Source organism: Spermophilus citellus (assembly GCF_964194105.1).
Source record: "Spermophilus citellus genome assembly, chromosome: 2".
Taxonomy (NCBI): Eukaryota; Metazoa; Chordata; class Mammalia; order Rodentia; family Sciuridae; genus Spermophilus; species Spermophilus citellus.
Window position 1 is genome coordinate 89,049,620 of NC_138183.1, and position 27,506 is coordinate 89,077,125.

The 27,506-nt window shown below is 39.3% G+C and overlaps 1 protein-coding gene across 3 annotated transcripts in view; it reads right to left on the bottom strand.

Annotated features, from left to right (window-relative positions):
- Positions 1-27,506, bottom strand: part of LOC308640216 (solute carrier family 28 member 3-like) — a 129,943-nt gene that overhangs the window by 25,568 nt on the left and 76,869 nt on the right. For all 3 annotated transcript variants that reach the window (XM_081278456.1, XM_081278454.1, XM_081278455.1), the window contains 8 exons: positions 16,495-16,587; positions 13,730-13,818; positions 11,679-11,770; positions 9,495-9,684; positions 6,846-6,990; positions 5,515-5,628; positions 4,874-4,951; positions 1,810-1,890 (listed from right to left, as the gene is read on the bottom strand). In XM_081278456.1, coding sequence (XP_081134582.1) covers positions 1,810-1,890; positions 4,874-4,951; positions 5,515-5,628; positions 6,846-6,990; positions 9,495-9,684; positions 11,679-11,770; positions 13,730-13,818; positions 16,495-16,587 — 882 coding nt within the window. The remainder of the gene's footprint in view (positions 1-1,809; positions 1,891-4,873; positions 4,952-5,514; positions 5,629-6,845; positions 6,991-9,494; positions 9,685-11,678; positions 11,771-13,729; positions 13,819-16,494; positions 16,588-27,506) is intronic.

The window sequence follows — 27,506 nt, forward strand, 5'->3', positions numbered from 1 at the left end:
TATGCAAATTGGGCTCCTGCTGTTCACCTTGGCCTACTACCGGACTCATGTTACGGGGACTCATGGAGAGTTCCCATTGGTTGGGGAAGGATAGTAGGAGGGAATTCCGGGGGAGGTCCGAGGAGACCGGCGGTTCTGGGAGACGCGCGGTTCCGGTCAGACGCCCGCGTGGGAGGACCGGTTTTGGCTTGCTGGCGCTGAGAGTGTTGGCGGCTTTTTCAAAATAAAGTTTTGTTCCTGCTTGAGTGGCTCGTGATTCTGTGCCCAGCCAAGACTGCGGCACCTTTCCCTTTTCACATTCTGGTCATCAGGTGAGCAAGCATTCCCTGCCCCAAAGCAGCAAGGCAAATCAATCATGGACCAAAGCTTCCCAAACTGTGAGCCTAAATAAACCTTTCTTCTATAGAAGTTGATTATCTCAGATATTTATCATAGTAATGGAAAGGTGACTAATAAACCTTTCAACCAGTGACCATGATATCTATCTCAGGATGCAGACTTCTTGTTGAATTCTATTTCCTTTCTTTCCACTTACCTATATGAGTACAGTAATTCTTTTTTAAAAAACATTTACTTTCAGATATTATTTATTAGCATGGGAAAATGGCTACATTTAATAGTGGTTGAAAAGCAAGATGTAAAATGATGTATAATTTCATTGACAGTTATATATAACATTATCTACATGCATTTATGATACAATAAAGACTTTTATGATCATTTTTTAACATATTTGTATTTGTTTTTAATGATTTCTCTCTCTTTATCTGTGAGATTATTTCACACAAGCACTATATACTTTCTTCTTATTTTTAAAAATTGCTTTATTTTGGTTCTGGTGATTGAACTCATGGCCTTGTGATGCTAAGCAGGGCTTCTACCATTGAGCTGCATCCCTATCCCTTTTTTTCTCCTTTTAAAAACAGTTATTCCTGTGCATTTTCCAAAGATTCTAAGCAGAAATGTATTATCATCAAATAATATTATTACCAGAATTTAAAAAATTTGGATTCTAAATGTGAGTGCAGTAATTCTGAATATACAAACCAATAATCAGGATATTATCAGTACTGGAGCTCATTGTGATTGCAAATTCTGCTGGATTCTTATTCTTTCTTTCTCTCTTTCTCCTATCTTTTCTCTTTCTGGTTGTATATTTTGATTTATTTACAGGAATCAAAGGAAGGCTGTGGTTGTCCCTCAAGCCCTGTGTGCACTGGTCTGCTTCCATGTGCATCCAAACTAGCTTACAAATATCTAGTTTTCTGATCTGACATGAGAGTATAACTCAATTGCTGGAGCAGCAAGAATGAGATTAACTCTTACTTTAAAAAAAAAAAAATGTGTGCTTATAAAACTCCCCCACTCCCAGAGTGAAAAACACTTCGCTTTCTTGCTTTAATTTCTCTAGCAACTCTAAGACGAGGCGTACCTACTTTGGTAACTTTCTAAAGACAAGTTGTCAGTATGTATGAGGCCTAGTGTAGGTAACTGTGAGGAGGGATCAACACCACTTCCCCGTGGCAGGTATTTGACCTCAATTGCTTGGTTAAAGATGTAACTGTTATGGTTTCATGGAGTTATCCAGTGGGTTGTAAATCAAAGCCCTATTAGAAGAACCTGAGATAAAATTCCCCTGATGGGCACATGCAGGATTTGGCGTTTCAATGTAATAACATTGGTGATGGAGGTGAATATTTGTAGGCAGAGAAAGGCACTTTGGAAATGCCTGGATAAAAGGCATTTAAGACTTTGTACCTGAAATAATCAACTCTGCACCTGTCACCTTGTATGTCCCAATCCCAGTACCTTTCTGATGATCCACTGCATCAATCCCATGTAGTAGAACATGGACGTCACAGTGCTGAAGAAAACCACAATTGGCAGGACCTGGGGATGGGGGAACAGAGTTAGTTATGGGTCAGTGGTGACCCCAATAATATTGCAGATTTACTATTAGGTCTCCTCTCTGCCTCCTCTCTCCATCAGAGACACCATAACAATGCTGGAAATGCCTCTTGAACTGAAAATCCTTTTTACCATGAAGCTTCCCTCTCTAAGTCCCTTATTCTAATTTATTCTAGATAGGCTTGAGTGTCAAATTGATTTGACTATGTCCCCTGAAAGTTCAGATGTTGGAAACTTAATACCCAGATTCATATGTTAATGGCACTTGGAGGTGGGGTTTTTGGGAAATAATTAGGATTAGATGAGGGCGTGAAGGTGGGGCCCCCATAGTGGCAGTAGTGGCTTTATTAGAAGAGAGATCTGAGAGAGTTCACTTGCTCTGGCTCATCATCTGATGCCTTCTGCCATGTTATGAGGACCAAGAAGGTCCTTATCAATGCCAGCATGTTGGAATTAGACTGACCCACCTTAAATTTGTGCTCTAAATAAACCTTAATTCTTTATAACTTACCCAGTTTCAGATATTGTTGTAACAGAAGAAAGAAGGCTCAACAAGTATATTTCATAGAAAATGTGACCTCTCCCCTTCTTATTTTATTTTATTTTTAGTTTTAGGTGGACACAATATCTTTATTTTATTTTTATGTGATGCTGAGGATCAAACCCAGTGCCTCATGCACGCCAGGTGAGCACTCTACCACTGAGCTACAACCTCAGCTCCGACCTACCCCCTTCTATTATGAGGTTTTCTTAGAGAAAATATACAATTTGGGGGGGAATTTTGATAGCTAGAGCCACAAACTGAAGGCCACTGGCAAATATTCTCATTGTCCTGATATTAAAAAGACATGAGCTTCATCACTAATTAGCAGAGTAACCTGGGTCAAGATGAATCGTGAGGCACTTCAGATCCTTATTTGTAGCAGCTGTGTGGTTCAGACAATTTATGGTTGATACTTACACAGAGTGCCTCCCATGGAGTATGCATTAATTCTTTTAGCTTTATAAATAAAAATTATTTTACCTATAGATTTTTGAATCACTAAAGTGATGACATTTTGAAGACCAGGTTAGTCCTGTGTTAAAGAAGGATGTAACTGGCTAGATCCTATTTCTCTGTTGCTCTTTTGGAACCTGCAGCGTGTGTTTGTACAGGGAGCAGTTTCCACCTACATAGACCACACACAGCTGTGGGCCAGGTCTCTACTCAGCCCCACTCCACCTCTACAATTCCCCACTGTTCCCCCAGCTAAATGGCCAGATGATCTGCTACCAGAGACACAGAATGACCAAGGACAATTTGTACAAGATCTAATTTAGAAAAAATCTATTAATAATATATACTAAAAGACATTTTGTGCCAGTATTCAAAGCTCACTATGAGCCTCTTATTAGTTTTAATGGATAGGCAGAACTTTCCTGAAAGCCTGAAGGAGTTAAAGGGGCTCATCCAGGGATTCTGAGTTGGCAGGAAATCAGAAAGGCCACTGCCCTGGGGCAAGAGAGGAACAGACAAGGTATGAAGCACCCTTATTGTCTGCATAGCAAGTTACTCCTTCCTGTGGTTTAATTCTTTTTCCAAATCTCAATTCATTTCATCTTTCTATCTCACTCTATAAATGCTTGACCCTTCTCAGATAAGGCTTAGTTATCTCAACACCAGAGCATCAGATCAGCAGCTTTAGAAAAGATTCAGACCTTGATCTGATCATTGTACATTTATACATGTATTAAAATGTCACACCCCATGAATATGGACAATTATTATGTGTCAATAAAAAATTAGAAGTAGGGCTGGGGATATAGCTCAGTTGGTAGAGTGCTTGCCTCGCATGCACAAGGCCCTGGGTTCAATCCCCAGCACCACCAAAAAAAAAAAAAAAAAAATATATATATATATATTTAAAAAATTCAGTGTGGGGTGCAGTGGCATACACCTGTAATCCCAGCTACTCAGGAGGCTGAGGCAATTAGATGGCAAGTTCAAAGCCAGCCTCAGCAACTTATTAAGGCCTTAAGCAACTAGTGAGACCCTATTTCAAAATAAAAATGAAAAGGGCTGGAGATGTATCTCAGTGGTTAAGTGGTTAAGTGCCCCTGAGTTCAATCCTGGGTACCAAAAAAAAAAAAAAAAAAAAAAAAAAAAAAAAAAAAAAAGATCCAGCATAAAAATTTGCCTAACTGAATGGAGTAATTTAGAGGAAAATTTGGAATCTCTAAGGGAGAAAATGTATGAACATTAACACCACAAGAAAGAAAGCTGAAGAAAAGCCCAAATATAACTTTCTGACTCAGTATTTGCAGGGACTTGCCAGAAGAGGGTGAATTTTCTGATGCTTGTTGGAACCCCAAGAGGGAATTGACTGTGGGGAACTGACTGTGCCTAGGCAGAGGCCAGGTTGCCTCTCTGTTGATTAGCAGAAGGCTCATCCATCAAGATTGCTTCAGCAAAGGTTGTACAGAAGGAAACATGAAAAAGGTGTAGCCTGGGGATGGCTCTGGAAGAACACGGGTTAATGTGCTTGAGCAGCTGTCCCAAACTGCCTGGGACTGAGGAGTGCAGAGTGCAGAGCTGTTACCTGGAAGCCATTGGGGGCCATATGCCCATTCATTGCCGAGTGCATAAAGTTCTTTCTCCTGAATCTGAAGTTCAAGATACTATTACCCCATAGGATTCTTCACAAATACCTCAGCCAAGACCACCCCCCAACTCCCAACATTTGAATATTTGTGACTTCCCCTAGATATTTCCCTTAATGCTATACAGAAGTAACCTGGTGAAATGTGTGCAATCCTCTGACTTCAGATAACACTGCAAATGCAAAAGGCTGGTGATGTGTTGCATACCTAAAACAAGCCCAGAAATTATATACCTTGTGTTTGGTCTTAGGTTTTATCTGAACATCTACAAAGATTGAGAAGCTACTGACAAGACAGGAAGTACATGGAAAAAGTTTAGATTTACCTTAAATGCAAAGAAGTGGTCTGTGTATTTTTCACCAAAGACAAATCTAGCACCAGCATCAGTGTAATCCAGAAAAATCTGATTTGAGAAAGAAAAAGAGATCATTAAAACCACTGAAATGGTCGTTACAAGCCATCGTAGCACTAGGCTCTGCAGAGGATGAGAACCATGCCCATGAATGGCATAGAGCTGTATTTTTGAATTATGTCTGCATAAAGATTTTCTGTCATGTCTGACATTTAGTCTGACTCTAGGTTGCTAAAGAACAAGCTGAGTGTGGTAAATTGCTCTAGCAAGCCAGAGATAGTACACAGGTGCCACTTGTTACCACTGGATGCAAAGAAGCTCATTTCTCTGTTTAGAAACCAGCTTATAAGGGTAACATCCCTATGGGCAAGGTGATGGGGGAACAGGGATAGGGGATGGATGAAGTAGATAATATAGGTAAAGACAGCAGTAATCATAATTAACTAGACAGATTAATGTATTCCACACAAACAGGTATTTGTCTGATTCACACTATGGAATTAAAATCTGGGTCAAATATTACAGACTTATAAACCTATTTCTGAGATGCCTCAAGGATTACATCCAAATGTTAAAGGCATCTTAAATGTAAAGTATTCTTTTGAAATACTTACCTGAACTTGTGTGCCCAACCAATTGAAAGCAATATATCCAGAATTAGTCCTTAGAATGAACAGTCCAAGAAGAAATTGTAACCCAATTCCCCAAAAGACAGGTCTCCAGTAAACCTATGCAGAATGACAGAGATGTTATCTTATTAGAAAGTTAATGCCGACTTTAGCATAAACATCAAAAGAATCACTGATTTCTTCTTTGGGAGGCCTGAGGAGCCAGGAGCAGAGGGTCTTTTGATAGAACCATAGCTTCAAAAGCTTAAGATTGCATTTCCTCTCCTTAAACCTGGGTTTCAATCTTTAGTGCTGGTGAATAACCACTAAGTTCTGATAAGTTACTTAGACACAAAGAGTAGTCTAAGAAGTGTCATTAAAGGAAGAAGGACCTGGCTGTTCTAGTCTTACTGTAAGTATTAGACAAATATAATTACTTCTCCTGCCTGGAAAATGGAAAGGCAGAACATGATTTCTCAGTGTGTCTGAGGCTTGTTGATCTGACAATTTTATAAGTGAATTAAATGAAATTCTACCCTATTGAGGGGCTCTTGTTTCGCTATAAAAGGAACCAATGACCTGTAATGCAGATGCAGGATGTGCAGCAGAAATGGACAATCATCTGTTTTCATTTTTTTTGGTGGGGAAATGAGGTCTGAAAAGACCTATGGGAGCAAAGGCCCAGTCAGTGGAGATGCTTACCCAAACAGGGCAAGTGATTTGGATCATATCAGGTGAACTTGGCCTCAGATTAATGCTTTTTCCTCGGGTCAATCTTTTAGTCAGAAAATTTTTCCAGGGCTTGCCATCATGATTCATATGTGAGAGCTTCTAGGTCTCAGAAATCTTGCCCATTTCATGAGTTACAGGCTGACAGACAAGGATGAGGATTGGATTCAATTGGGGGAAAAACTGTATAAGGACAATTTTTTTTTTTGAGTAGAAAAGCCTGAATTGCAAATGGAACTTTGATAAAGTGCAGGATCAAGTGCAAACTATTAAGTAATTTGTAGTCTTGGAAAACTGAGATCAAAATGAATGTGATTTTCTCTGTATGTATGTTGGATAGAGGCAGGGTGTACATGAGTAGAAATAGGATTTGACAAGGAGAGAATGTCCCACTGGTTGTGTAACTGGAAATTACTGAGAATGGATTGAGATAGTAATAGACAATACTTTGAAAGTTCCAGAAGAAGGGCAATTTAACCACTTAAATTTCAGAACATTAAGAAAAATATTGAATAGTGAAATACTTTTATGATCATTATTTTGATCATATTTTTCACCTGGGGAGGGAAAACAAAACAAAACAAAAGTCCAACCAATTTCATACTTACTCTGGTTGGGTACTTGGAAAATATAAACAACAGGATAATGTACATTATGAGTCCACCAAAGGACACCAGCTGCTGTTGGCCCAATTTGGCGGTGTCGAGGATCAGCCAGAAGATAATTCCTAGGATCAATAAGCTCCAAATCACCCTAAGAAAACAAAAGGGAGGCGTTGGGATCATTTGTTGTGCTAAATTGAGGCTTAAACTAACATATTTAAAAATGCAGACAAAAGTAACATACCCGGGCACCAGGAAGCTACACTTTCACATATTGTAACAGAGTCTTTTTGGTTGTGGCAAAAATGGAAAATAGCCCCCAAATTAAACAATGTGCCCCCCTCATTCTGTAACTCAGGCCCTTTACCAGCTCACAGATACACAAAAGGATCAGAGAGAAGAAAGGACATTTGGAGAGGAAGGTCTGGCTGTTTCTTTAAAATAGCTATCTGGATTCTCTCTACCTTGTCTTTGGGGATGGGTAAGATGTTAGCTTTGTCCCTTTAATGGAGAATTTGAAAGGTGTCCTCTGTAGCTGGGAGGCCTCTACAGAGCTAAATTGGATGTTAGGCTGGGTTCTGGCTCCCTGGGGAGTCTAATGGGCATGACGAGGCTGATTCATTGCTTTGATGGCAGAACCAGAAAGGCTGTTTGCTATGTTGGGACTGCACAATCCTGATTTATTAGGCCAAGGATGTATGAAGTTTCTTGTTAGAATCCTTGGGGGGTCTCTATGGAGAGAGAGGTCCTGGGAACAACCCAGTAGGGCCACCTGGAAGGAGAGGAGATCCTATAAAGAAAAGTGGAAGGAAAAGCCTCTAGTGGTCACTGAAGGAAGTGGGTCCTAGAGGAGAGTGGGCTTTGGCAATTCATAAGGCCCTTCCTCCAAGGAGGAGGGTCTCCTGCCCAGAGCAGGAAGCCACCTCCCTGCGTTGGTACTGTCCTGGCCTTGATCCCTAGATTTGAGGTTGGTAGAGAAGCAGGAAACAAGGAGAAAAGAGAAACACAAGCCAAATCTGGGATGGTAAGATAGAATCTTGGCTGCGTTCCTAGTTTTCATTATTGTATGGGCTGGGACAGCTTCATATTAAAAATACTTCTGGGGTTGGGATTGTGGCTTAGCGGTAGAGTGCTCGCCTGGCATGTGCAAGGCCCTGGGTTCAATCCTCAGAACCATGTAAAAATAAGTAAATTTTTTAAAAAAAGTATTGTGTCCAACTACAACTAAAAAATAAATATTAAAAAAGTACTTCTGTAACCATTGGATTATTAATTAGAGTGGGCAAAAGGGTCATGAGGTTTTGGCATTTAATTCAAAATATGGGATAGATAGTTCCCATTGAATAAAATGGAAAGAATTATGGATGAAAAAATTGTTGTATTTTGGTTGCAATCTATAGGTCATGATTTTAATATGTTGGTTAGACAAAAAGTCAGAAGGTAGTTGTCCTTGATATCAAGGCAATTTTTAAAACCCCAATTTTTAGGTAGCAAAAGCCAATGAAAGACATTAGAGAAAATGAAAGCCTAATTGAAAAATTATTGGAAGTGTAATAAGGAAATGTAAACAGAGAGATACCAGTTGACCTAAATTAACCAGAAATAGATTAAAAAAGATAGGTCTATGCTTATCATAACATTTACAGTAGCAAAAAATTTCTGGATGTAGTAGTGCATGCCTATAATCCCAGTGACTCAAAGGCTGAGGCAGAAGGATCACAAGTTTAATCACTAAGCCTTGGCAACTACTTGGCAATCTACTCTGGTAGATTCAGTAGGTGAGCTATTGTCAAAATATTAAAAAATTAAATGAGCTGTGGATGGAACTCTGTGGTAGAGCACCAGAGCATCCCCTGGGTTCAATCCCCAGTAAATAAGATAAATAAGTTGTATTAGGAATATGTATAACTTGTGGGGCTGGGGCCATAGCTCAGCGTGTACAAAGCCCTGGGTTCCATCTCTAGTGCCACAAAAGCAAACAAGGAAACAAACATCCGCCACCCCCCAAAATAACTTGCATATGAAAATGGTGTTGACCAGGGGTGTAGCTAAGTGGAAGAGCACCTGCCTATTATGTACAAGACCCTGGGTTTGATTCCCAATACTGCAAACAAAACAAAACAAACAAAAACCTATATTCGTCATTTTGTATTTAAGAATAAAATCTTTAAACAGGTACTGAGATTAGATTTCATGTTGCTGTTCCCTGACTGGTGCCAGGAGATATCTTACTAATTGACCCTGAGGCCATGCTATTGAAAAGTGCTAGGAAGACCTAATGCCATTGGTGCAATGACTAAAACCTGTGCTATCTTATACTCTTAACTAGTTTTTGATATGTAGGTCTCTCTAGTGCAGTACTTGGAAGGTTATTAAATTAAGGTTTTTTGGGCCACATTTTATCATTCAGTATGACTTGAAATTAAGGCTACTGATTGTAGGGATGCTTGAACACATTTCAAATGAGTTATCACCTCATCTAGGCCTTGATTTCCTATTTGTAAAATGAAGGCATCATAATGGATTGCTCCCAAGGTTTGTTTCTAGCTTCAATATCCCATAAATGAGGAAGCAATTTTAGAACAAATTTTTGGAACTGTGTTGGAAAAGAATAATATCTCTCTCAATTGCAATAAGAGAAGCAATTGCATTTACCACTTCAGCCAGAACCAGTGGCTGTTCAGCAACATTCTGCCTGGGGATATGATCTCATCAATTCGATGTTCATATTTGGCCATCAAGTGATCCCAGACAACGAAGAAGATGGCAGCCACGGTGATCCCAAAAAGAGGAAGCGCTCTCTGAAAATTCAGCACACAGGCTGCAATTACCAAAGCCAGGTAACCTGTCCAGGAGGCAAACACAGACTATGACCATCACTGAAGCCGGCTGGGCCCCAGCCTCCAGCCTTAATCTGGCGAAGGGGAGGTTTAATCAAGAACCCATTGAATGCAGGGTGCTTTAACGTGGGTACTGGCTCCTCTGGGGGAGGTTATTATTAACTTATTTATTTCAAAACAAATCCCTACTATTCGCACCATGAAGACTAGGAGGAAATGTGGAGGGGCTTCCTCTTCCCTTTTGCCCTTCTACCTGTCCCTAATCCTTTGGCTAAAGAGAAGCTCTACCTAGATGTTAACCAACTCCCTCATTGAAGAGGACTGTCCAGACTGCAGCCTCATTGCTTCCTTCCCTCCCTCAAAACCCCCTGGTGCCCAGAAACCAAGAAAGACACAACCTTGAGGACCTAGGCCTTCTGTTTTCCTCAGGGCTGGCCTTGAATAAACCTGATTTCTTTTTGCCAACACTCATCTCTCCAATATTAGTACCCAGTGAGGGGCAGCCCAGATACTTGATTCTGGTCACAGAAAGGGTATTATTTATTTTCTTACAGACTTTAATTCTTGAATCCTGATGCTCAACCATTTAGCTTTTCTCTTTTTACTCTCTCCCCGCCCCCATTCAGATTCAGTAGGTGAGCTACTATCAGAAAAAGTTTAAGTATTAAAGCAACACTGGACAGAGAGGTATTGGTTTTCTAGGTTTGCAGCTTTTGCAGCTTAGAATTGGCCTAAGCTTGAGTAGGGAAATAAACCTACCAACAATCTCTAAGTGCTACAGTATTTCTAAGGAAAAGAGTGGGAGCAATGACTAGAGCAGGCTTTTGAAGGAGCAGATTCTCAGATGAGAATAAGGTCCCTGTTTTTAAAGGTCAGCAAGCTACAGTCTGCTGGTCTGCTCCTTGTTTTGTAGGTGGCAAGTACAAATACATTGTTTGCTTGTATTTGTACTCTATACATAAAGTTTTATTGAAACAGAGCTATGTTTGTTTAAATATTGTCTGCCTGTTTTTATTTTTTTAAATTTTTTTTAACCACAATGGCAGAGTTGCATTGTTTTGATAGTATGTATAATATATCACCAAGCCTAAAGTACAACCTGCTACAGGGAAAGATTATCAACTTTGCTGTTTCCTGTTTCAGCTGAGAACCAGTGACACTTGTGACACTGGTGGTACAGCAATCTTGTATTAATGTCTGTAGATTTGAGTGGGATCATTTACATTTTGTAGACAGAGTGTTCTTATTTATTTATTTATATATTTATTGGTACTTGGAATTGAACTCAGGGTGCTCTACTCCTGAGCTATACCCCCAGCATTTTTACTTTTTATTTTGAGCCTTGCTTAACCTTGTTATCTTGCTTGCTAGAATTGCTGGTGTGTGCCACTGCCCCAGCAGGAGTGTTCTTTAAAATGGGACATGGAGGGAGTAAAAGCAGGAGACATTCTGGTTCTGCCTTCAGGCAAGAGGAGTGGGTTAGTTGGCTCTAGACTCTACATCCTGTACTCACGTGCTGCAAGTAGGTTTTTGTTTTGTGACCATCACTGTGTCTGCCAGTTACTCAAATTTTTCCAGATTTGCATTAACCAATGCACCTCTCCAAATCCATATCACAATGACAAAGTCTTTGTGAGCCCCCAGAGCAGGGTAGGTGCTAAAGTTTGAATGTTTTCCCTAAAGTTAACTACTGGAAACTTAATGCCCAAATTCATATGTTAATAGTTAGGATTAGATGAAGTCTGATGGTGGGGCCCCCCACATGACATTAGTGGTTTTATAAAAAGAAGAATAGAGAACCAGTCTAGCATGCATACTCTGTCTCAAATTAGGATTCCTTTTGCCACTTTATGGTGCACAAAGAAGGTCCTTGCCAATGTTAGCACCTTGACATTGGACTTTCAAGCCTCTTGAACTGTGAGCTAAATACACCTCTATTCTTTATAAATTACCTATTCTATTGTATAAAATGGTATTTCTATTGCTTTTTGGTATTTACCTGCCAGTAAAATGCCCCAAATGATGTATCGAATAGTGGTTTTGTGTTTTTTATAAAAATCATAAACTGTATCGTACTTCCTTTCCAAATACCTGGAACACAAAAGCAAAAAGGCAGAGAGAAGTAAACATGAAATAAACCGTGATGCTAAGGCTAGATTAATCTTTGTAAAGCAAGCAAGAAAACAACAAACATTCACAAGGTATATGTCTTACAAAATAGAAATGGGAAATTTATTTCATTTTAGATGAAAATCAGCCATGGGTTGGATTAATCTTCACAGAATTGAGTGTGCCAAACCCTGAGGAATTAGATGTAGAAAACATGTTCCTGGGAACAGAGCAGGGAAGATGAGTAACTAACTAAAAGCTGAGATACCCCATATTTCACTGCAGAATTGTCGCCACCACAGTAACATATATTCATGAGAACTCTGTGCAACTTAATCTTGTACCAAAGACAACTTAGTAATAAATCATTTGTAAGTAATAGCAGCACAATTTCTTTTAAGAGCTTCATGTAACAATTGTACCCCACTTTTTTTGCAAAAAATTTTCACATAAAATCTGAAGATTATGTGGTGAAATATGGTAAATCATGAGAGTCCTTCTGAATAGGAAGTATCAGAATAGATCAGTCATAATGATGGGTATTATTGCATGTACTCTCATTGTTATGTATGTGTGAATATGAGTACTGAGCATTAGAAATGCTCTGGAAGATATTGGGTGAATAAAAGTAGAATAAAGACCATGTTTTTCATGATCTATTTTAGGAAAAGCTAATAATATCCACCCTCAGTTGTGGATATGGTGTTTTTAAAAAAAGAATCAGTGACAGAGAGTGACATTTAATAGTACATCTGTCTGTTGTAGGTTGACTTGATTTATATCATTATAGCAACCTGACTCCACAGAGCAGAGTGGTTGGAGAAACACACTTAGGTTATTTGGTTTATCTAGGTTGAACAATTTCCAAATACCTGATGGTTATTTTAGTACCAATAACACAGTGAAACCTGAGTATATCTGACCATGAGAATGTCACAGCCCCTTCTGGGTCAAAAACTCATTAAGTAAAATAAAGGATGAAATTCAGCTCAGTTTCTAGTGGTAAATATTCTTGATGGTTTATATGTGGCAAGACCTCCCAACCCTAATTCTGACTGATTCCATAATACCTTCATATATATAAAAATCATATTCCTCAAACCCAGCAAGGTGGCACATCCCTGTAATTCCAGCAACTCAGAAGACTGAGGTAGGAGGATCAGAAGTTTGAGGCCAGTTTCAGCAACTTTGTGAGACCCTCAGCAACTTAGCAAGACCATTTTTCAAATAAACAATTAAAAGGGATGGGATGTAGCTCATGGTAAAGTGCCCCTGGGTTCAATTCCCAATATAGGGAAAAAATATTCTTTCCGAGATGTAGAATTTTAAATCAACTTTATGTGGGATTTCCAAAATGGATAAATATTATAGTGTTATAATAAGAGTACCAGACAGTCTTGAACTAGGGATCAAAGGCTGAAATTCCAAGTTAGTTCTGTTTTTCTCTGGCTGATTGACCTTAGGTAGGTCACTTCTCTGAGCTTTTTTCCTGGTCCCAAAATTAAAGGTAATAATCTTGCCTCTCCTACATTATGGTAGGAACCTTGGTATACAAGGTAAGAGCAACATTTTGTTGAGATTTAAAGTGGATTGAGTTTTGAGAAATCGATTGTTATTGATTGACATTAAGAAGATAAATTAACTACTTTTGTATGGACTGGAGCGATTACTTGGTAATTTGCACCTTCAATTAGAAGACTGTCCTGGGTGAATTTAAATCTAGATATTGGGTTCCCAGAACATCAGCCGTCTGAATTGACTACATCGATCATCCTAGAGCTCCATTAATTTTTCTGAAAATGGTGTTGGGTGGGTGGGGATGGGAGTGGTGACAGTTTCTAATAAATCATAACAAGTGTTAAAATTTAGAAGGGGATAAAACAAAGGGACTTATACAAATAGGAGCCCAGGCATCATTATTCCCTGGTTTAAACGCTCTACCCTTTCTGATGTGTGTCCTGGTCATCCTCCATGTCTTCTTCTTCTTCTTTCCTTAGAGAATCCTGCTCAATGTTGACCAACTCTTCACCCTGGAAATCATTAGAGCTGAGATGAAACAAAAAAAATACTAGGCATTATGGACTCTGGTCTCCTTAGCTCAGAATTGTGACCAAGGATTTCCAATAGGTCTTTTAAAATTGTTATGCAAGAAAATGGCTCCTATTATCTACTGCATAGACATTTTTTCCTCCTATAATTATGAGAAATTCAGGATCACACTTATCTCTCCCTTTCCTCTCAGAGGAGCCATTGGCATTCTTTCCTTATGGGAACAGGCTCATCTTTCTGCTTTTTCTCCTGTCTCTACTGTAAATATTCAACACCAGTTCTGTTTTTAGGCAAGAGTTAAATGAAGTTTAATATCAGAGGCTGCATAAATCTCCCTTTATACTATACCAGCTCCAGTTTCCAAAGGACTGAGACCAAAACTACTTTTATTTTTCTGGCAAGCTCACTTCTTGGTCTGCAGAGGTGAATCCTAGCTCAGCATCTTCAAGAGATGACAAACCAATGTTCCCTTGGGACATAACATCCTTCTATCATTTGGGTTGAAGGGGAATATTAATATTTCCCTTACCCAGCAAGGCCTGCTCTAATTAATGGAATGCAGTATATATTTGAGCCATCTTTCGTGGACACTCTTTCTAGGTGCAGTCTAAGCTCTCAAATATCCACAAACCATCTTATTCCCAGGAAGGCACAGAAGGTTTTTTCCCCTTTTCCATTCTGCAATAATGTCTCATCTGATAGGTCTGGCTGTTGTAACCAACAGCATGGAAGCTTGCGGTGAGGGGTATACAGATGTAGAAACAGTTTTGAACATGAACCAAGAGATAGGGTGTCAGATTTCATCTTTTGTCATGTGTTATAACCATTGTGACCTCTGATTCTCTGTACTTTATATTATAAATTGTTAGCATGCTTCTGAAAAGAAAGAATCTTCAAAGATCACATAGCTCTGCTGGGTGAGGTGATGCAAACCTATAATCTCAGTTACCTTGGAGGCTAGTGCAGGATCACAAATTCAAGGCAGACCTTGGTAACTTAAACCCTGTCTCAAAATTAAAAACAAAAACAAAACAAAAAACAAAACGGAATGAGGTTGCAGCTTAGTGGTAGAGTATCTCTGGGTTCAGGCCCCAGGACTAAAAAGAAAGAATAAAAAAGGTCCCTTCAGTCCTCTAATGCCAAATTCTGTTATACTTATGATTCAGATTACCTCATTTTTCTTGGATGGACCCCAGAAACTAGGAAGGGGAGAACAAAACCTGAAGAAGGACCAGCTGAGTCCAAACTGAAAATGCTAAGAACAGGGGTAGAGATGATTCTTATTTCTTTATTTCCTTCTAAGATCTAGCTTCACCCAAATTCAAAGTTTGGCTAACAATTGTCAGATGGTTGTTATTTTCTTGCAGTGACAGTGTCCCAATTTATCTACTCTTTATGCAAAGCCCAGCATTAGTATCCTTTTCTCTTTTTTCAATACTTTCTTATCTTTTTAAAAACACAACACCAAACCCCCTTGACCCCTACAATCATGGGGCATCTGCCCTGCACCTTCCCTACCTGCAAAGAGTTGTCCCTTCCCTGTCTGGCCACTGCAAAGGGTTGCCTTTACTTTTCATGACCACTTCCCTACTTCCTGTTCACTGCAGAACCACTGTGATTATGTTTCTACTGACCAGCTTCTGCCAAAGTCAAACAGGGCTTACTTTGCCAAATCTAGTAGCTATTCCTCAGTCTTCACTTTTCTGATTATAGTTGTAAAATAGATAAATAATTTTTTAAAAAAAGTAGACTTTTTAGAGTAGTTTTAGGTTCATGGCAAAACTGAGATGAAAGTACCGAGATTTCCCATATATCCTCACACAGCCTCCAGACTATAACATCCTGCAACACAAGTGTATATTTTTTATAACTAATGAAGCAGCATTGACACATCGTTGTCACCCAAAGTCTACAGTTTACATTTAAATTCACTTTTAGCATTGTGCAACTAACATATACTCACCATGGTAGCTTCGTGCAGAATCGATTCATTGCCCTAAAAATGCTCCTATTCATCCTTCTCTTCTCCCCAACTCCTAGAAACCATTAATCTTTTTACTCTCTCCATAGTTTTTCCTTTTTTAGAATACCTTATATTTGGGATGGTATAGTATGTAGCCATTTCAGATTGGCTTCCTTCACTCAGTAACATGCATTTAAGATCCCTCCAGTTCTCTTCATAGTTTGATAGTTTTTTCCTAGTGCTGAAAAACATTTTGTTGTCTCAATGTACCACATTTATTTATCCTTTCATCTACTGAAGGACGTCTGCGTCCACATTTTGGCAATTATGAATAAAGCTGTTATAAATATCTGTGTGCAAGTTTTTATGTGGACTTAAGTAGTTTTCTTTTTTGTTTATGGAAGAATAATTAGCGGCACAAACACTTTTTCCAATGTTTTACATTGCTACCTAATAAAAGGGATAGTATAATCTTAATATAGATGACACATGAATGTGACTTTTTTTTTGCCATAAAAACATTCTAAGTTCCAATAGGCATTGATTCTTTTTTTCCTTGGATTTGTTCTCTAAATTTTATTGTTGGGGATATAACCCAGGATCTCAAGTATGCTAGGCAAGCATTCTATGACTAAGCTGCATCCCCAGCTCTGTTACCATGGTGATGAGTCCCTCAACCACCGTCCAGCTCTACCTGTTTGGTGTTTCCTTGTTCCCGGCTTTGTACAACTCGACTCCTAATTGAGCTGTTTCCGGATATGTACTGGTTTTCAAGAAGTTCTTCATTCTAAGAAAAATGTACAGAGTACAAAAATAAAATGTCAAAGCTCCAACACAAATATTGTTCCATAAATGACACCTAGAAGAATTCTGAAGGATGAGATGTGGAAAGATTTGGTGTTCAGATGAAGCATCTGATTTAAGAAATTGCACCTGAATCAGGCTCAAAAATACAGGTGATTTTTGTTTTGTTTTGTTCTGATAGGAAAGATCTGTGTGTTCCAGGTTGAAGAAAAGGAAGAAGGACAAGTGCTCTCATTTAGGACAGATAATGTCCTAATGAGCAGTGCTGGACCCGCAGGGTGTGGGGGGGCAGGTTTCCACTCTCTACCACCTACATTACACAGGTTTTGGACTTACAAAGGGAAATAGGATGTGGCAAACCACAGGCCAAATAATTTTATTCTTAGATGTTGGATTTACGGGATGCTAATGTTTTGTGTGGTTTAAAGTAATGACTGGGAATTGTTAGAATTTTAATTCTTGGTAACTTTGCCTTTAGTGGAGACGCAGAAAAAAGGCAATCTTACTCTTTTTTCATGTATCCATTTATAAAAATACCTTTAATAAACTAATATATATATATTACTTTTTGGAATTCAAGAAGAATACTTGAATTTATTTTTAGCAGCTGATATTTTAGCACTTTAACTTTTCAAATTAATCAGAAGTCTCCTCTAACACATTTATGAAGATTAAAACTGTTTATGTTAAACCTAATTTACTCACTTTTAACTGTTAACTTTGGGCTACCCATGAAAACCAAGATATAAGACAAGTGGAGTTAATAGTATAAGCCATCTTTTCTGATGAGGAAAAATCCTAGAAACAATGGATATTACATCCTGAACATTTTATAGAAACCAACACTCTATTAATTGCCTGACCATCTAGAGAAATTTATGGGTTGAATTGAACATTTTTTTAAAACTATTTTTTAAATTATACATGACAGTAGAATGTATTTTGACATATCCTATATACATAGAGTATAACTTTCCATGCTTGTGGTTGTACATGATGTGGAGTTACACTGGTCATGTATTCATATAAGAACATAGGAAAGTTATGTCCAGTTCATTCCACTGTCTTTCGCATTCTCATACCCCCACCCCCTTATTCCACTTTGTCTAATCCAGTGAACTTCTATTCTTCCCTCCCCCTGCTGCTTATTGTGAGTTAGCATTCCCATGTCAGAGAGAACTTCAGCCTTTATTTTTTTGGGATTGGCTTATTTCACTTAGCAGGATAGTCTCCATTTCCATCCACTTACTGTCAAATGCCATAATTTCATTCTTTATGGCTGAATAACATTCCATTATGTATATGTACCACATTTGCTTAATTTATTCATCTGTTGAAGGGCTCCTAGGTTTGTTCCATAGCTTAGCTATTGTGAATTGAGCTGCTATAAACATTGATGTGGCTATATCACTATCATTTGCTAATTTTAAATCCTTTGGGCATATGCTGAGGAGTGGGATAACAAAGTCAAATTGTGGTTTCATTCTAAATTTTCTTAGGAATCTCCATACTGCTTTCCAGAGGGGTTGCACTAGTTTGCAGTCCCACCAGCAATGTATGAGTGTGCCTTTTCCTCCCACATCCTCACCAATATTTATTGTTACATGTATTCTTGATAATTGCCATTCTAACTGGAGTGAGATGAAATCTTAGTGTAGTTTACTTGCATTTCTCTAGCTAGAGATGTTGAATATTTTTTTCATATATTTATTGACCATTTGTCTTTCTTCAGTCAAATACCTGTTCAGTTCCTTTGCCCATTTATTGTTTGACTTATTGGTTTTTTGGTGTTAAGTTTTTTGAGTTCTTCATATATCCTGGAGACTAATGCTCTATCTGAGGTTCAGGGGGCAAAGATTTTCTCCCATCTATAGGCTCTCTCTTCACATTCTTGATTGTTTCCTTTGTTGTGAAAAAGCTTTTTAGTTTGATACCACCCCATTTATTGATTCCTGATTTTACTTCTTGTGCTTTAGGACTCTTTTTGAGAAATTCATTTCCTAAGCCGACATGGATGGATATTTGGGCCTACTTTTTCTTCTAGTAGGTACAGGGTCTCTGGCTAAATGCCTAGGTTCTTGATCCACTTTGAGTTAAGTTTTGTGCAGGTTGAAAGATAGGGATCTAATTTGTTTTTGCTACATATGGATTTCCAGATTCTCCAACACCGTTTGTTGGAGAGGCTACTTTTCTCCAATGTACGTTTATATGTCTTATATGAGATAACTGTATTTATGTAGGTTTGTCTCTGTGTTTCTATTCTGTACCATTGCTCTTTATGTCTGTTTTGGTGCCAATACCATGTTGTTTTTGTTAGTATAGCTCTGTAGTATAGTTTAAGGTCTGGTATTGTGATCCTTCCTGTATCACTATTCTTGCTAAGGATTGCTTTGGCTATTCTGGGCCTTATGTTTTTCCAGTGAATTTCATGACTGCCTTTTCTATGTCTATGAAGAATGTCATTGGGATTTTAATAAATCTGTATGGTGCTTTTGGTAATAAGGCCATTTTGACAGTATTAATTCTTCCTATCCAAGAACATGGGAGATTTGTCCATCTTCTAAGGTCTTACTCAATTTCTTTCTTTAGTGTTCATTATAGAAGTCTTTCACCTCTTCTGTTAGATTAATTTCCAAATATTCTCTTTGAGGCTTGGACTTTTTTTTTTTTTTAAAGATTTTAAGTCATGTGAACCAAAAGGCATTTGGATCTATTTCTTTTTTTTAAAATAAAATTTAATTTATGATTGCTCATTCATCTATATGTCAATTTTGGTACCATGTAAATGATATATAGGCAAAGACACATATATAGACACACAATACATAGGTTTTTATATACATAAAAATACATTTTTATATATAGATAACAATGATTTTGAGCTTTCTCTTGAGTAATTGACCTCTGAATAATGACAGTGGGAAAAACAGGGTGCAGAAGAACCTCTCTAGTTAGATAAAATAAGACTATCCAACTATTTCCTCAAAGTCTCACCTTTGGACATTGATGGACTGAGGGCCAAGCCTTCAACATACGAACTTTTCAGGGACATTCCGGGTCCAAACCATCACACTTTATAAATGCTTAACAAAATATATTAATGTAGGTGCACAGGATTCTAATGTGAATTCACCACAAAACCTTGAGCAAAACCATGACCTCAAAAATACAGAAATTAAAAAAAATATGACATGGTCATATTACTCTAGTAAAGGAGTATGTGGAACGTGGAGTGCAATTTTGGATCAGATTAGAGTCAGTCCAGATATTTAAAGAGTGTAGGAGTCTGTGAAATATTCAGATAAAAGTTCTCAAAGTAAAGAAGATTTAAACATGTGGCATTGTTCCATTTTCCTTCCTTATGCCCAGCTAAAGAGACTAGGAAAAACCACAGGAAGATGGGCATCCCTGATATTCCTGAGTCCGTCAGAATTCCTTAGAGCTGACCTGTCAAGCTCTCTTGGAGAGGTGACCCCTACAGCTTGGGGTAATGACTGCATTGTCCCAAGGCAGAATGCAGACCTTTGAAGCCTCCTCATATGACCTACCACCTGGTCTAGCTGGCCTTTCCAGATCCCCTCTTCTATTTCTTCTGTTCTCTAGCATTAAGGAGAAATCTAGCAGACCCTCAGAGTTTAAGAACACATAAAATAACCATTTATGTCCCACAGCAGCTTGGATTTAAATGTGACACTTTTTCCCCTATCCTGGTCTCAAACTGACTTGGGCCCCTGCTCATGGGGCTTACATTTTAGATGGGCATCAGGGAGTTAAAGAGTAGGGAAAACTGCCATTTTGAGCATAGGAGGCAAAATCTCATACCCAGAACACATTTGATCATTTTTTCCTTTTGTAAACCATCAGGGCAAGTCAGCCAGAACAGAGACAGATAGTGGTTGATACCTCTGAAGGCTGTTGGGGTCAGACTCAGGACATGAGGCCTTCACACAGTACGAAGAATCAGCTGCCTTCATTTGTCTCAAGCCTACCTCTGTCCCCCACACCAACTTTCTCCCACAGAAAAGGAACTGAAGCAAGTCAGAACCAACATTCCCAACACTGAGTGAAGGAGGACCAGGCCCGCCCACCCAGCAAGTATAGTACCTGAATCTGAAGTCTGACAGCCATGCTAGTCACTTTTTTTAAGTGGCTGGTGTTTAGAGAGAATTTGTCCACTAACGAAAAAAGCACAGAGAAGACAAATGAGAACTCTCACATCCATATTACTCCCCCTTTCATAGATCCCTATACCCTGCAGGCTATAGGCCTCACCAGTTTCCTTCTGGGTTCTTGTCTTGCAAATTTGCAGAATAAAATCCATGGACAATGGCAAAAGGGAAGAGCGAACAGAGTACCAAGAATCAGAGGTTGAGAACAGAGTTTCAGAAAAGGCTGAATGGAGAAAGCAACCAGAAAAGAATTGAGGTAACTGAAGATAACCAATAACCAATGATAACTGATGGAAGATAACCAATAACCAATGATAACTGACGGAAACTGGTGAGAACCAGGTGGAAACACCAAGTGTTATGGAGCTGGGGCCTTCTGAGAAACTAAGGCACCAAAGAGCCCCTCTTCAAACCCTGATTCTTACACTCAAGTCAGAACGATTTCAGACATGTTGCTCAGAGAGACAGAATGAGCTTATTGTAGGGACAGAAAAAGGGAAAGGGGACAAGGGAGGGAGTGGGTCTTCAGAGAGGAGAAGGACAATGTACCTCTCCTGCACTCCAGTTTTATTAGAGATCCTTGAGAAGTTTCCAAAGAGTTCAGCCTGGGTCCACCTCTTGACTTTTGACCAACAGCAGGGTGACATCAGACTTTCAAGTCCCCACTGCCATGGCAACTCTAGGTCACCTTGGCCCATGCTGACCAGTTCTTACAGATTTTGTAGTTAGGAGTAACTATCCTTATCTCCAGAGTTTCGGGATCTGATTACAAAAGTCTCCTGGGTTTCTCCCATTGACATTTATCTTTCAGATAACATTTCTCCTGCAGATAACAGGTAGTTTGCTAAGGAATGTGACATATCCTGTCCACTTAGGCCAGTCAGGGCTGCAGGTAAATTGCTTCTTGGAAATGAAAGGATGTTGGGGTCAGCACAGGGGCCCATTTTATGGAATTATTCTCTTAGTCATGTGTTCTCTCCATCTCATCTATCTGTACCCTAACACTGATACATAGCAGACACTAACAAAGTTAGTTGAATTAATGGACTATGATGGTTTTAATGTCCTGCTTCTAGAGCAGTGCAATACTTTTGGTTGCCTGGTATAAAGCACAGAGAAAGAAAAATAAATCTATTTAGTATGGGAAGGCAACAAAATGTTGCTACGTGCCACAGTTGACTTATAGGTACTGAGGGCCTCATTTTCCTACTCTCCTACTTTAGTCAGCTTTTTGTCATTGTCACCAAAACATCTGACCTAAACAATGTGAAAGAGGAAAGATTTATTTTGGCTATGGTTTCAGAGACTTCAGTTCATGGACGGTTGTTTTGAGCCTGAGGTGAGGCAGAACATGGTGGAAAGGAGTGGCAGAAGAAAGCTGTCCACCCATGGCAGCCAAAAAGCAGAGAAAGTCAGGGAGAAAGGGGCCAGGGACAAAGTATATCCCCAAGGGTGCACTCCTGGTGACCTGCTTCCTCTAGCCATGCCCCACCTGCCTACAGGTCCCAGCCAGTAGTCCATTCAAATTATTAATCCATCAAAGTAATCCACTGATGAGGTTATAGCTGTGATGATCCAACTATTTCCTAAAAGCTTCACCTTTGGACATTGTTGTACTGTGGGCCAAGCCTTCAACATATGAACTTTTCAGGGACATTCGAGGTTGAAACCATCACACCTTATGAATGCTTAAATTTTCTGGAATATCAAGTGGCCTGAGTTGCTGGAAAAATGACGCAAGTCACTAAGGGATAGTACTTAGGGTCCCTAATTACATGTGTGACACTCTGTAGGTTACATCTTCCCAAGCCTCAGGTCTTTACTCCTACGACACGGGACACTGCTTTCTATTTGGTGTTCTTAGTCCCTTCCAGAATCCCGACATTTTCTGGCTCCCTTAGGAGCTTCAGTTTCTTGATGCTGATCATTCCTGCCACCTGGTGGCACTATCTGGAACTCCATTTGTGGAATGTGGATCTTTCCCCTTAGGTTAAAGAAGGTGGAAGGGGTATGGGGTTGTGTTCTAAGGGGACAGAGTGAGTGTTCCTATTTATAGTGAAAGGAGTATCTCTGGATGAATTTTTCATTTTGTAGTGGGATTACTTCTACTCCCAGCAGAGTACAGGTCTTGGCCTTTTTGAATTTTCAAGAGGAACAATGTCTCCCACTTGAGCATTTACAACAGAAATAGTGGGGTTATTGTGGGTGTTCATTGGTGACTGGAAAGTGACCAATTAGATACAGATTTCTTTTTCTTCAAATCAGAGCCATGGGGCCATAATAGAGGGCTTATAATGACTTCTTAGTCCTTTGTTTCTTTCCATTTATTTAGCAATTCAGATTACCTAGGTACCTTTGTGTCCCCAACACCTACAGCCATGACTTCTCAGGGAAAAACCTATCACTCTACTGAATGGGTGAGAAAGTTGTAGGAGTTGTACGACTCTAGGCAGTGAACAACATGCCCTGTTTAATTTCTCTAGTTTTAGTTTCTAGGTGTGCTAAAGGGGATGGTCCTGGATTAGGTTCCCTTTTAAGGGCAGATCCTTGAAACCAGGAACACATTGTGTCTGGGTTTTGTTTCTCTTTGATCTTGTTCTTTCTATGCTTCTAGAATGACTACACGTTCATGGTGGTTATTATAGGCAGGTGGACAGGAGTCTAAAACTTTATTTTTGGTACTGGAGATTTACCACTGAGCTATAACCCAAGCCATTTTTGTTTTTTATTTGAAGATAGGGTCTTGCTAAGTTGGTGAGGCTTGTCTTGAACTTTTTATCCTTCTGCCTCAGTCTCCTGAACTGCTGGGATTACAGGCATGTAACCCTGTGTCTGGTGACAGTTACCTTTTATACTAACTTCTTCTTTTCATTGAGTTTCAAAATAATATCATAACTCACAGAAAACTAGAAACTACTAAAGTTAATCCCCACCAACACTCCAGCAGTGGTATCCCCTTCCAAAGAATTTTAGCTGATACATGGATACCAAGCTCTCCTTGAAACTAGGTTGATAAAAAGGGTACCCCTAGTGGGGAAACTCAGGGAATTTTCCCTAAGGAATGGCTGGCAGGTGCTCCTGATCCCTTTTGTATTTTTCTCCATCTTGCTGCCTGATGTGTGAATGGTTCCATGCAGGCCATGGCTACAGGTCCCATCCCAGAGATGTCAGAGTGATGAGTTGGAGGAACACGGTCTCTGAAAACCTTAAGGAGCATGCTCTGCCTTACCTACCTCCTGAGATGAAACTAAGTTCTCCCCAGTTACTTCTGGCTTTTGCTTTTACTTTGCCTGAATGATATAGTATTTATGTACTAGATGATGACACTGCATTCAGCCCTCTGCATTTGATCCTCACAAAGGGTCTGTGAGGCAGATTCTGTGATCTTCACTTTTACAAATGAAGAAACTGAAGTCAAAGACAGGTAAATCATTTGACTTGGGTTGTACAGTCAGAAATAGCTGAGGTAGGATGTGAGCCCAGACTGTCTATCCCTAATCCATATGGTGCCTGATAAAGACTGACCCTTTGGGCTTTACAAATATGGAAAGACATAGAAGTATACATGTGGATTCAATTCCTTTTGGTTCTCTTTAAATTCAGAAAACTTAATTTGAATTCGAGATGCTAAAATGCAAGAGTAGAGGTGGGTTTGGTAGAGCACCCCAGGGTTTAATCCCCAGTACCGCTAAAACCCATCAATCAATAATACAAGAGTAGAAATAATAGAAGTGTTCAAAGTACCAGAAATTAAAGCCTCTCTAAGCTGTGTTCCGGCTCTGGTGATCATTTCTCAAACCAGAATAGCAGCCTTCCCCACACTACACACTTCAAATATCAATGGCTTGTCATTCTCTGTTCTTTCCCTCCCACTGTACTCTGATTGCAGGACATGGCTTCCATTTTTCAGTTCTTGTGGCCAGGGCTCCATGTCACTATGCCAGGGGACCTTTTCTTCTTTCCAGGATTTGCTCTAATCAGGTAGCTCTGACTGTATGAGTGGTCATGCTAAGGAGGTGCAATTGGGCTTCCAGATCTGAGGCAAGAAATGAAAACCTCAACCAGCTAGGAGATATTCATCCTGCCCTTTCTTAGGATGTCAGTCACTTAGGTTTATGAACATGTAAATGGTCCAAGAGTAAAATGTGATGCTGGTGAGGACCCCCAAGGAGTTGTTTTGAAGATTTTTAAATGATTCTGGAACCTGAGTGAGTTCTATGATGTGTTCGATAATCTAACTTGACTGGAAGGCTTTATACTGTCAGATCAGATTAAGATTCTTGATCAAAGCTGATTATTTTATTTTCTTTCGATTAATATCTACTATTTACCAATTTCAAACTTCTCTTATACCTTTAAAACAATTCTAGAAGCAGTCAATATAGTATATTCTGAGAAGTAATCACTCCTTAAATACTATGAATATTAAGGTCCCAATGCCTGAAACAAAAATGGGACTTTTGTTACTGCCAGCTATGTCAGAGAATCTGTCTGGATCACAGGTGGCTGATTGCTCAACTGCATAAGAAATAAGCAAACAATGAAAAACGGATAATGAAATCCATGCAGTTTGATCACATGGCAGAGAATCATTTAGATGGTTTATCCACTGGTTTTACAGAAGCAGTTACAGTTTACAGAAATGAAAGTCAGGAGATATACATATATAAATTAAGCTAGGCTATGTTATCCAGAGAGCATGTTCTCCCCACCCTAGGGGGTAGTTTTCTAACTTTTTAGTTTGCATTCTTGGTGTAAAGAAATCTGGACTGTCAGTTGAAAAGCTGGATACTCTGTCCCCTGTTCTCTGCTGAATACTATATGTCTATGCAACCCAGTGCTAGGCACAGAGGTGCTGATAACTGTTTTTGAATGATCAGAAAGATATTCCTAGAGTTTGTTGAGCTTTTGAGTAGTGGTTAAAACAATGCCTACAGTTGAGTACAGACCAAATAGAATATGTTATGAGTTGTCTCCTCCAAAACTCTCATTGAAATTTAACTCACATTATGAGATTTCCCTTATGAGAGGTGGGACTAGGTACATCATTGAGAGGTGACTAGGTCTCTGAATTCAGAGTTTAATAATGAGTTAATGGGATTAATGAATTAATGAGTTATTTTGGGAATGAGTCGACATAAAAGCCAGTTTGATTAGACCTCTCCTGAGCTCCCTGTCTCTCATCATGTGGTGCCCTGCACTGCCTCAGAACTGCCAATAAGAAGGCCATGTGCAGCCTCTTGACCTTGGACAAGAACTGAGAGCCTCAATAAACCTCTTTTCTTTATAACTTACCTAGGATATGGTATTGTGATATTAGCAACAGAAAACAGACTAAGACAAATTTCCTTTCCCTGCTTCTCCAAGAATGTTCCCTGATGTCCAAACTCTAAGTGTCCAAATGAAAGTGTCAGAAATACACACCCAATTTTTGTTGTTTTACTGAGCTTCTGCAAATGATCTAACCTTTCTGTAATTATTTTTCTAAACACAGAATAGGACCAGAATAGAGCAACTGCCTCAAATGGTAAACTTAAAATTCCAAAATGCAAATACAAATAAGTTGTAGCAAGTGGACCTTACGTAAGCCTTGGGACTGCTGTTTCTTTGAATGTTTATTAAATGATCTGTATTAATCAGTGTCATGTTGTGATTCAGACCTTGGGTTCTGTGGTCGTACCTGGGTTCAACTCAGCTTACTTTCTTGAGGCTGCATGCCCCATTGTGTGGGAGTGGCAACGCTGCCTACCTACTGGGCTGTGCAGCTTGTTCAATGCTGCGTAGTCAGTGCTCATGAACTTTTGAATTAAATTTATGATTTAGTTGGCTTCTCATTTTTTTGCTTTGGAGCATTTATAGTCATGTTGTCTTCTACCATTAAAATTTAAAGCTGGGTGTGGAGGTGCACACCTGTAATCCCAGCAGCTTGGGAAGCTGAAGCAGGAAGATCAAGAGTTCAAAGTCAGCCTCAGGAAAAGTGAGGCGCTAAGCAACTCAGTGAGACCCTGTCTCTAAATAAAATACAAAACAGGGCTGGGAATGTGGCTCAGTGGTTGAGTGTCCCTGGGTTCAATTCCTGGTACCAAAAAAAAAAAAAAAAAAAAAAGGTTTATAAAAGTCAAGATCTGTTTGGTGAATCTGATCTCTTCAAATTATTTGGGATCATCCCCTCCCCGTTTTACAATTCACAAATGTCAAAAGTTTTAAGGCTGTTTCTCTAAGTACCGAGCTTTGCCTAAGAATGACTGCCTTTTCAAGGATAGTACTCTGGAAGCCTCTGATCCTATTGCTGTTGCTCTCTCGGCTCATGTAACCTTCTGACTCAAGTCCTGGGTTTTTATAAATCCTTTAATGGGAGTTAATAGGCACTAGACTGTTCCTCCTTGAAACATTTCTGTTCCTCTGGCCTGTTGGTGTAGGTTAGAGGCTGGGGAGGAAGCAGCACTTCTAGTGGGAGGCTCACACAGCCAGCCTCGGGCTTATTGACACACATTCCTTGCACAATTCTGTCACCTCTGACTGCCCTGGGTGGTTTTGAGGTAGGGCAAAATAAATAAGAAATAAGCAGAGAGGAGACATACAGGAAGAACAGGAAATACAATTCAGAAGGTCCAGCTATTTCTCCAGATCTGTCAGTCCCTAAACCAGTCTCCAAGGCCTGTTACTCTCAGATTCCTGGGAAAGCTGTAAGTTAACCTGCACACTATTAATTATTCCCCCAATGAACAGATTA